The sequence below is a fragment of the Pholis gunnellus genome (assembly GCF_910591455.1).
Source record: "Pholis gunnellus genome assembly, chromosome: 16".
NCBI classification, from domain to species: domain Eukaryota; kingdom Metazoa; phylum Chordata; class Actinopteri; order Perciformes; family Pholidae; genus Pholis; species Pholis gunnellus.
The window spans coordinates 12,593,374-12,604,171 of record NC_136543.1 but is presented as its reverse complement, the minus strand read 5'-3'; the positions used below and the strand labels follow the sequence as shown (position 1 = coordinate 12,604,171).

At 40.2% G+C, this 10,798-nt stretch overlaps 1 protein-coding gene across 1 annotated transcript; it reads right to left on the bottom strand.

Moving 5' to 3' along the window:
• Positions 1-390: 390 nt before the first annotated feature.
• Positions 391-7,555, bottom strand: cdca7b (cell division cycle associated 7b). Its single transcript, XM_079175557.1, has 10 exons — positions 7,474-7,555; positions 6,006-6,149; positions 5,796-5,896; positions 5,293-5,515; positions 5,100-5,162; positions 4,034-4,222; positions 3,447-3,593; positions 3,187-3,336; positions 1,411-1,547; positions 391-785 (listed from the first exon to the last, which is right to left on the bottom strand). The coding sequence occupies exons 1-10, from the start codon at positions 7,489-7,491 to the stop codon at positions 764-766; spliced, it is 1,194 nt and encodes a 397-aa protein (XP_079031683.1). The 5' UTR covers positions 7,492-7,555; the 3' UTR covers positions 391-763.
• Positions 7,556-10,798: the final 3,243 nt, after the last annotated feature.

The window sequence follows — 10,798 nt, the reverse complement described above, 5'->3', positions numbered from 1 at the left end:
GATGTTTTGATTACACCGGCGCGAAACCTTTTCCAGGACTAGTCTGCAGATCTGTATCACCACAGTGTGCACACACTGATCCTCCATGGGACCTCAGGTTGACCTCTGACCCCTGACCTGCAGCAATGCTACCTGGTCATTACATGAGATCAGCTGACTGGCTCAAGAGCAGCAGTTGACCAGGACCTGACCCCTCTCACCTGCAGAAACAGGTACACAGCAGCCGTGCGCACACAAGCCAGCAACCTTTTAGAAAACTTTGGTGCAGCTTAAAAAAGGTACAAGCACCTCCCCTAAATGTACAATAATGTTAGCATGGCAAATCATTTATTCAAAGCCATTCTTTATTAGAATTTACAGTGGACTGAGAACAACAATCCTGTAAAGTTAGCCACTTTAAGAAACGTAGTTGGTATATAAAAAAAAAGGCTCCTTTTGCATCCATACCGTACATTTGTTCTAGTTAACATCAAGAAATATTCAAAGGAAAATATACAACTTAAAACGGAGTACTGACATAAAAACAACAAAAACATCCCTGCATATTATGAAGCCTTAAACCAGGATATATAAAACATATTAACAGTGTATGTGCCTTGTGTTAAGCATAGTTTTGCTTTCGTTTCTCTAGTTAGATATAAAGGTTGATCTAAACCTACAAATGTGCGTTAGAATGAGATCTACGGTACTGTGCAGCACCAGAGCCTGCTCCAGGTTTTAGCCGTACGAGCAGGTTTCTCCTCCCTGGTCTTCGCTCTGGACTTTAATGCAGATCCCTCTGAATGCTGCAGTGGAGACAAAAGCAAACATGAGCTGCTGTCCCAATAGCTCTCTGTGTGGCTGCAACTAATCATTGTTGTCTTAAATATCAGAAAACAATAAATAAACAAAAATATAATAATTTCTCAGAGCTCAAGGTAACGTCTTCAAATTGTATATTTACGCTCCAAAAACCCAAAAGATATTACAATATTCAACAAATGCTCAGTTTATATTGGATATTAATAATAATAATAATAATAATAATAATAATAATAATAATAATAATGCATTTTATTTGTAGCGCACTTTTCATTCAGAGAATCTCAGAGTGCCAATTTCTGTCCTTTGACTAATTGTTCAAATGACCAATCATTTCAAATGAACCTTAACTTGTAAGCATCTAGTGAGGCCTTTTTAGAAACTGTGCATTCAAAACAAACTTGACACAGATATTGAAATTCGTATGTGGAATTGGCTTAATTTAGCATATTCATATTTTCCTAATTCCATGCTCAGTGCAGTAGCACACACATTGTATTTCACAGTGACTGCGCATATGTTCTTGATTAAATTCCTAAAATGTTCACATCATGGCAGTTTTAGGGGAATCCCCGACAGGCCTGTAACCGTGAGAATGAAGTGACGTACCTCTCCAGATACTGGTGGACGTTGTCGTGGCCGCTGTAGCGAGCCAGTCCCACCAGGATGCCGGTAGCGCAGCGGCCCTCCTTCTTACGACACAGACTGCAGTTACACATCTCTCGGCAGATGGGGCACGACCACGTCTACGGAGAAAATGTCCACATTTAACAACCGCGTTGTTACCCCGACTGCACAAGTGAATCCCTGTTGAGGTTTTATGTCCCTTCCACCGATCCATTTTCTTTCCGTTTATCCGGGGCCAGGTTCGAGGTGGCAGCAGGCTTAGGAGGGTATTAGAGACGTCCCTCTCCCCAGCAACGCTTTCCAGCGCTGCAAGGGGAACCCCGAGGCCTTCCCAGGCCAGAGGCTCTTACCAGCTGCACCCTCTAAAGAGAGGCGTTCAGGAGGCCTCGTGATCAGATGCCCGAACATCCTCAGTTGGCCCCTTTTGAAACGGAGTAACGACTCTTATTTCCTTCAACCCTCAAGTCTTAAAACATTTTCAAATCACCTGCTTTTGCTACTTGTGGGACTGAATACTTAACATACACTTGTGATTTTGTCGTACTAAACTTTGCACAAACAGGCAAGCATTCACAATGAGCCACACACTGTAAACAACAACAATATTCAGTGCATACAGATTTGTTCTTATTGTTCTTTAGGCAGGATAGTGGTTGATACGTGGTCACTGACTTGGTGCTTTGCGCTGCATTTCACTGTGATAACTTCCCCACATTGTCACCAGTACTTTGACTGAAAGACAGCCGCTCCCGACTGCAAAAAGGACAAGGACACCATTCAAACAGTCGCCGAAAAACAAACTATGTCTACTGAGACTGTGATAAGCACAATGTAAATATATCCAATATGTTTTGTAACATATGTGCAAGCTTCTGTTAGCATGACTGCCTACTCTCTTCTTGTGTTTGGTTTCACTTGTTAACAGAACGCTGTTCTAAACAAAAACAAAAAAAATGATAGAAAGATCCTCTCACTCTTAATAAAAGCGACATTAACATTAACCGTGGAGCAAAAGGTTGTCAGTGGTTTTCACACACAGGCGAACATGCCACTCCATGTGCGCCGTGATTAATGTTACATTCTGCATGCTTGTGCTTGTATTTGCCAGTAATTAAGTGGAGGTTTCTGTAGGTGGTGCTCTTTGCTTTGATCAGCCATGTTGGTTCACACCTCTCCTGTTGAATACTCTGTTCAGCTTTTGATCAAAACAAACAGGGTGTTTGAAAAAAAGATATAAAGTTTTTAAACGACGAGATATCAATCGGCATAACTGAAAAGGTATTTATCTGAAAGCCTTTCAGATTCTCCCTGTAAAAACACATTTTAAAAAAAAATCTGAACAGCAAGGCCGAAAAACAACCAAACAGTCAAGAATATAAAATCAAGGTTAATATACATTTTAGGGGAATACTCTAAGACACATCAAGAGAGCATAACAAACGCTGTGTAAAATCAAATCAAAACATCATTATATTGCATGTCACTTTGTTGTGAATTGTACTCTTACATACCCTGTTACTTATTATTTACTTTTAATTGTCCCTTAAGACCCAGCAATAGCCTTTCACATAAAGTAACAGGATCCAAAAACAAGACAAATGGGTTTTTAAGTCGGTTTGTAACTTAATGTAACTGACGTTAAAATTCAGCCACTTCAGGTTTAATGGGCTTTGTTTTGCTTCCGACGACCCCCACATTCATCTCAAGTTCAGTCCAAAGTGAGAGAAAAAGAGAGTTAACGTGTGTAGTCGCACTGACCGGGTCGAGCAGCACGTCGCATACGTCTTCTCCGTAGCGGTTCTTCAGGCACGGCCCGCAGAACTGACCTTTGCCCTTCACACAGAAACCGCTGCGACACACCGTCTTGGTGTCCAGAGTCTTCTGTCTGCACTGGTGACACGAGCTGCCCTGGAAGAATGAATGAATGAATGAATGAAAGACAGACAGACAGACAGACAACCTGACAGTACAATACAGAACCAAGACCATTAAATGGGTCAAAGCCTGATGTGACTCACATGGTCTTTGTCCCAGATCTTGTCTTTGCTGCGGTACGCTATGTTGTCCAGGTCTTCTTGGGTGATGTCGTCAACTGACCTCACCTCAAACTGGCTCCTCCTGGAGCTGTGGCTCCTCCTCTTTTTCTTACCAACATCCTCGTCCACCTGCCCAATCACAACAGACAGATTGCAGATGACTAATGTACTTAATTATAAGTAGAATTGTTTTTGTATTTGTAGAATGCCTGCTGGGATTAACGTGGGATTAACGTGTCCATCGCTTTAATGTTGAAGCTGGTAACGGTGGCGCTAATACAACATTGTATACTTGATGACATACTACGTCAAATAAACATAGTAAAAAAAAATTCCCTCTGAGATGTAGTAGACTAGAAGTATAGTTACATAAAATGGAAATACTCAAGTAATGCACAAGTATCTCAAAATTGTACTTAAGTAAAGTACGAGAGCACAACGTTCTTTGTAGATCTAGCCACCTTAATTTTGCACCAGATTGATGCATTTAACTTTAAAGTGCACATCATTTCCCCCTCTAGGTTGAGAGATCTGTGGGCACGCGGTGAAGTGTGTGTTGCTCATCGTACCTCCATCAGTCTCCTGATGTCGACAGTCCTGGGGTTTCTGATGGTGAGCGGCTCGCTCTTCTCCTCCACTGCAAAGTTCTCCGGAGGACGAGCCTTACGAGACGGGTTCCTCCTCTCCGACCCCACCTCGGGTTCAAACCTGCGTTTACGTGTGGCCGCTTTCTCTGACGCCCGCTTCTTCTTCTTCTTCTGCGTAAAATAAAACAAAGACAGTGTTTACAAATCTGGCTCTTTAAAAACACAGAACAGCAAATTCGATGACAGGGTTTGTCCAGCTTTTTAAAGAGAATTTCTCTCTTTCGAGACTCTTTCAGCCTTATTCGTCACATCTATCTTTAGCAATTGCATATGAAGTAAGAATTTAAAGTTTAAATAATTCATTTATACGCACAGAAATCAATCAATTTATGCAGATTGTGCAGTACAGCCTCCTTTCTGTGGCTCCTCTTATTCATTTTTAAAAAATTTTTGTTAGCCAGCCAGTTGCCATTAAAACAACAGCCGTGCATGTGGCTAAAACTGAATTTGATTAGTAGGTGTACTTGAAGATTGTGCCATGCATCGTTAAACTCAAACACTCAAAAAAGGTAATCTGATCTGCATCCACAGCCCTCCTTTCAACCACAGTTTAGCATACAAGATGATCTGATAAGTCACTATTGCCAACTTCTAGTTAACTAGTTCTACTTAATCACAAACATATTTGAACATTATTGTAGTTGTTGCATTCATTTCTCTTAATGTCTCGAATTACAAATAAAGAAATCCTTTAAAATTGGATAAAAAAACAATGTAATTGTAGCATTGTTTGTGTTGTTCTGTAGGTTTCTCATTGTTGAGTTGTGTGTATTTTTTGAGCCCATGTGGGGAAAGGTATTGTAGACTAGCGTAGGCTATAATTGCTCTGGTATATGTGGAATTGGTTCCTGCTATACACAAAATCTTCTACAAATAAACAACCACTCCTTGAATGAACTTACTGTAAATCGCTTTGGACTAAACAGTCAGCCACAGTCTAACCAAAGTCTATGGTTATTGAGAAAGTGGTGCTCGTGTGTATACTCACTTGAGCGTTGGTGGGCAGAGTCAGGTCAGCCATGGTGCTCAGATCAGAAAACAGCTTAGCCAGCTGAAAGACAACAGCAGAGAAGAGTAAAGGACGTGTAACAAAAAGGAAGGAGGGATATCATTTTAGTACACCGATCACACAGTTCGTCAGAATGAGGAGAAAACACAAAAAGGTTGTAAGGGTTCATTACCATGGCCTTGTTTTCCTGAATGTTCTTGTCTCGTTTCCGGAGGCTCTGAGACAGGACCTCCTCTTCCTCCTCCTCTTCTTCTTCATCCTCCTGCTGCTGCTGCTGCTGCTGCATCCTTTGCCTTCCTCTGGCTCTCAGTGAAGGAGGAGATACTTTGACTGGCTTTTTGACATTTTTCTCTTTCAGTTTCTGTTTGGGGGCAGACAGTCTTTTGACGGGAAACCTGAGGAACAAGATTTAAATAAGAATAAACACATTTATCATAAAACAGGTCTGTGTTTCTGACCAGGTCCCTTGTATAGCTGGGCAATAGGAGCAATCTACGCCCAATTAACCTTTTTTTTTTTTATTAACTAACTTCCTGATCCGGATTTGAACCCTCAAATGTGACACAAATAATTAAACTCACGAGTAGTTACAGCGGGACCCGCAATAAGAGGCTCTGTTCACTCATAAACTTTGCACGCACGCACGCACACACACACACACACACACACACACACCTCAGGGCAACTAAAAGACTCCTCCTCTTTGGCGGGGGGGCATCCTCGCCATCAGAGTAGAAGCCCGTGTCTATGTCGCTGTCCTCCTCTGATGCCACCAGCTGGAGAAAACCGGAGAGAATAGAAAGCATTTAGTCTGGAGCTTATTTGGCTGCGGTATATCGCACACATGTTCATCAACTAATACAACCAACAATAATCATTTCATACCTTTTTCTTTTGCCGTTTGTTAAAGGATAGCTTGTCCTCTTCTTCCTCATCCTCACTGAAACCTTCAAACTCCTCCTCGCTGTCCGACTGGCTGAACAGACGAGCCAGCTCAGCTGTGATGAACTTGGATTTGAAACGCGGAGCCTATCGGCAGACATATTAACATTCATATTAAAACTAGGTTTTGGTGGAATAGATGACGGGGCATTTTTGACTCGTTTTTTTTACGAGTGGGTCTCCGTTTAGTTTTTCTCGTGCACATGCACTCGGGTAATGGTAACAAGCCAATATATGCTGCAATGCACCTGCAAAGACAAGAGAGAAAACTGCAAGCTAGAAAACATGGATTAGTTTAGCAAAAGATCAATGGCGAAGAAGAGCACTCAACTTGTTAGAGCTCAAGGATAACGCAATGCATTTTCAGTGAATAACACTGACTTTAAACAGAACATTTGTTGTTCTTTAGAGGAAAACCCCCACATGGACAATTATGAACCATTTTCACACTTTACACCAGAGGGAGCACCATCCCATCAGTGGACATCCTTGACTTCACTGAGTGAATGCTGTTGGAACATTGAATTTACACTTAAACCTTCTACTTTGTTGACATTGGCTTTACTTCCTCATAGTTTAGGTTCCCAAAGACCTCAATGCTGCGTGTGTAGTAAACACATAATTAAAAATAATTAAACCATTTGTCACTTTCTTCCTCTTTCATTCTGACCTTAAAACCAAATATGTACAAGGGTTTCAAAGTGGTAACCCATCCACTATTTGGCACACATTAAAAAGAAGGTAATCAAATACAGAAAATATAATCCCATCACATAGTTGCAATGCATGAATATATAAATATCTAATTAGGATACTGTCCACACCATCACAGCAGCGGTCTAAGGAACAGAACATTTTTACTGTAGGAGGCTTTACGAGCATGCCATCAGTTCAAAATCATCTTTATAAGCAACTCCCATAAAATTAGGGAAATATATGACGTGGCAAGCTGATAAAACAATGTAACGTATATTTTTGAGCGGTTGAAGAGGACAACATCAGGGTTATTAACATATTATTATGCTTTTGTTAGGCCTGGAGTCTTGACACATATTTGCACGTGAAACTGTAGTTTTTATTGGGTGAAACAGAGTCATTCTGTGTCTGATCCATTTGTTGATGTCTGCTGAACCAGGAGTGTTGACCTCTGACCCGTTGACGGAACACTGAACATTGCAGTCTTTTACTTTGAGCATCAGTTTTACAGTTCAGGCATCTGGCCAAAATGTAATGGATCACCTGAACGTTGATGTGAAGCAGCTCACGTGCAGGCTAGCTGGGCAAACCAGGTCAAAACAAAGACCTGAGAAGTTTAGCGAATATGGCAGAATGGCATTCATTGTGACTTTTCTTCCAACACAAGAACCACCATAGTAGAGCTACATTTAAACGTAATGCTCTGCTGTCTTACCTTCGACGCCAGGGTCATTTTTATCTCCGTTTATCGGCAAATTTCCGTTCAACAGAAACGTTTGTCTTGTAGCACGAAAGCGTAGCGGTGGGTTTAAAAACGAACCACTAGAGAATACTGGTCATTTCAAAAGTAGGGGGTTAGTTGTCGTTAGGCTTATATATTAGTTTTTAGTTATGTCTAACACTTGTACTTTCGAGGCTCCACCAATAGCGGAATCAAAAACAAAGCCCACGCTACCTTACATTTATCAATTAAGATGTTTCTACCCATGTTTAGAAGTAGTCTCTCTTCACAGTCCCCCCCACACTGACAATGGTACAGTCCATCGTTCGCGCGAAAAAGGCTAATGGGCGTGGTAATGTATGGGAACCTGATGAGAGTCTGCCCCTACCATAGATAGGGCCTAACGTGAGTGTATGTATTATAGAAAACTACATTCAATCTACCCGTTTGCTCTGTTGGTTTCTTTGGATCTGCCTCTGAATTGTAGACACAAATGCTTTTGTATTATTAACAACATCTCCATGAGATGTATCATGTATCTCACTGGTACCTTCCTGGCTAAAAAAGGATACATAAAATAAACATAAACAGACTTTTAGCAGTGGTGAAATCTCACTATGTATATTTTCACCATAAATTTTGAGGTAGGCTACTTGTACTTTTATGTACTTTATTTCCATTTATGCACTTATTATCTACACGGTTTCAGAAGCCAACACATACGTTTTACTCCGTTGCATTTATGTAGAGTTTACAGTTATAAGTTACTTTGCAGTGAAAGATTTTAAAATCAGTTTCTAAAAAAAATGTTGTTGATTTAGCCAGTATTTAGTTAGAGCTGCAATCACCAATTAGTTTCATGGTCAATTAATCTGTCAACGATTTTATGAACTAATAGTTTAGTCTATGTATGTTAAAATATTAGAAACAAAATCACAATTTGTCAGAGCCCATGGTGACCTGATACATGAAAGTGCCGATTACACATAAAATAAGATAACAGTATGTCAACACTAATGGTTATTCTGCTGCTTAATTAATATTTTTTCTTTTACTTCAATTACATTGCTGATGATACAAGCACACTTGTACGTATGTACTTGTATTGGAGTATTTGCACATTGTAGTAGGCCTATCACTATTGTTTTAGTAAAATATCTCAATATTTTTTCTACACTGACTTTCAGGCATTGCCTAATCTTTTGAGAGGAGTTTCTGCTGGTGAAAGTTAAAACATTAGTTTTTGATGGAGTCAAGTTTCCTGGAACCATGGGTGCCGTTTTGTATTTGGCCAGGCTCAGTAACCCACAGGAGTCTTCACCAGTTGTCTGGCAACTACTCAAAGCAAGAGTTACCTCAGCACATTTCTTGTATGGAACATTGTATTGAACAAATGTGATAATAACTGAGCTTCAGAGGTATACAGGCCTATTCGGTTATCGTTGGACAGAGCCAGGCTAGCCGTTTCCCCAGTTCCACTTTAGGCTGAGCTAGGATAGAAGACTGCTGGCTGTAAATTTAGGGCCAAAAACTTTAGGGTCAATATTTTCTCAGCACAATTGCAGTATGCAGAGGGCTTTGAGAGCATTGCTACCGTCAATTCGGAAAATGAAAATACAGCCTACAGACAATATAGCTAAAACCAGAGGAAGGGAGCCTTGAGCTATGACCTGATTCTTTTTTAAAAGCCTGGCTATGACCCAAATACTTACTGTCAATTGTTTTCATTTCCAAGGGCAGATTGACAATTACACACCACCTGCATCACCGCCTATGTATTCTGTTTGTCTCACCTCCTTCATTACTACTTTCATTACTGTTGTTTAGTTGTCAGAAGCCTGCTGGGTAAAATACACATCAGGATGACTGCAAAATAATAGGGGTTAGCAGCGTCAGGAAACCATATTGCTACACCCCGGGTCTATCCAACACTCACTGACCACACACACACACACACACACACACACACACACACACACACACACACACACACACACACACACACACACACAGGGAGTACCACTTACCACTTCTTATCACTGTTCATGCCAGCTGGATTCAGCAGAGATGAGACAGAGGCAGCCGTTTACACATTGCAAAACTGTTCTGCCTTTCCCTCCACTGCAACTATAAACTCTTTAGCTTAAAGTCCACAATTAGTCTTTCAAATTGAAATGGTCTCCTCTCCATCTCTTCCTCCTCCTTCTCTCCTTTCCTGTCCGCTACAGCATTTGACACCAGAGGAAAGAGAAGAGCGTCATCTCACCCACTTGCTCTTCTGCTACTCTCAAGTGGCCAGAAAACAGAACTACGAGTACTTTTACATTCCAGCTTCAAACCACAAACTTGTCTTCTCAAGAATGAACTGACACAATGTTGAAGCTCATATTGAGTTGTGTCACCTCAAAATAGAATGCACAGAATTTATGAATATTACTCTTATAATCTTGGCTGGTTTGTCTAATACTGTGAACAAAAATAACTCTTGAGATGCAAAAATCTCAACACTAACATTTATAGCTGCAAAAAACATGTACTGTACAATAAACTGACTTCTTTAGTCTTCAGAATTTACACTAATTTCAAATAAATTACTTAGATGGATCAGGTAAGTTCATCAGCATGGGTTGCCTTAACCGGGTCCTTTAAACTGCTACATTTCAATTCAGGGAAGTATTGGTGACAAGGGATAAGAGTCTGTTTTAAGTGTTTTAATGCAGAGACAAGGATACAGCTGCTCAGAAGATGGTTTCTGTTTACAATTGGGTCTTTATCACAACTCTACAGTCTATATGCTGCAGGGTCATGTAACATTCGCCTCTGAAGAGTGCATAGGTCTAAATTATTTACAGTAAAATGTAAAATTATTATCTATTGTAACAAAAACATCAAAGTCCAATTAGAAAGATGTGTGAAGAGTGTTTTGATAAAAAATGAATCTGGAATCCAAAATGAAAACAAAGACAAGCAAGAACTCAAAGAAAGATTTAGTTCTCTCTTTGGACAAAGTCCTTTTATTTTGGCTCCTAGCTTTTCATTGGAAAACCCCTAAATGACTCTTATTACTGCAGTGAGTTAGGTTTTTCATGTATCCAGTGAAATAATACACATTTACTTGTGAAGAAATGCAGCGTAGATTTATGAGAGTCTGAGGTACCGTCATTAGATGACAGTTAGGTAAGAACTGACTGGACCTTAACAATTATTGCTTTAAAATTGTAGTGGTTGGTGATGCATAGAGAGTTGAAATATGTGCATTAAGATGTAATTGTTACTGTATGTGGCATTTAATACAAATTATAATTAGGGGATTATCAAA

What these genes read in the sequence shown, in the direction of transcription:
- cdca7b (XM_079175557.1), bottom strand. An exon ending in ACATCAGGAGACTGATGGAG is followed by an intron (nt 3,594 to 4,033) that starts GTACGATGAGCA and finishes GTGATTGGGCAG; the next exon opens with GTGGACGAGGATGTTGGTAA. An exon ending in AGATCTGGGACAAAGACCAT is followed by an intron (nt 3,337 to 3,446) that starts GTGAGTCACATC and finishes TCATTCTTCCAG; the next exon opens with GGCAGCTCGTGTCACCAGTG.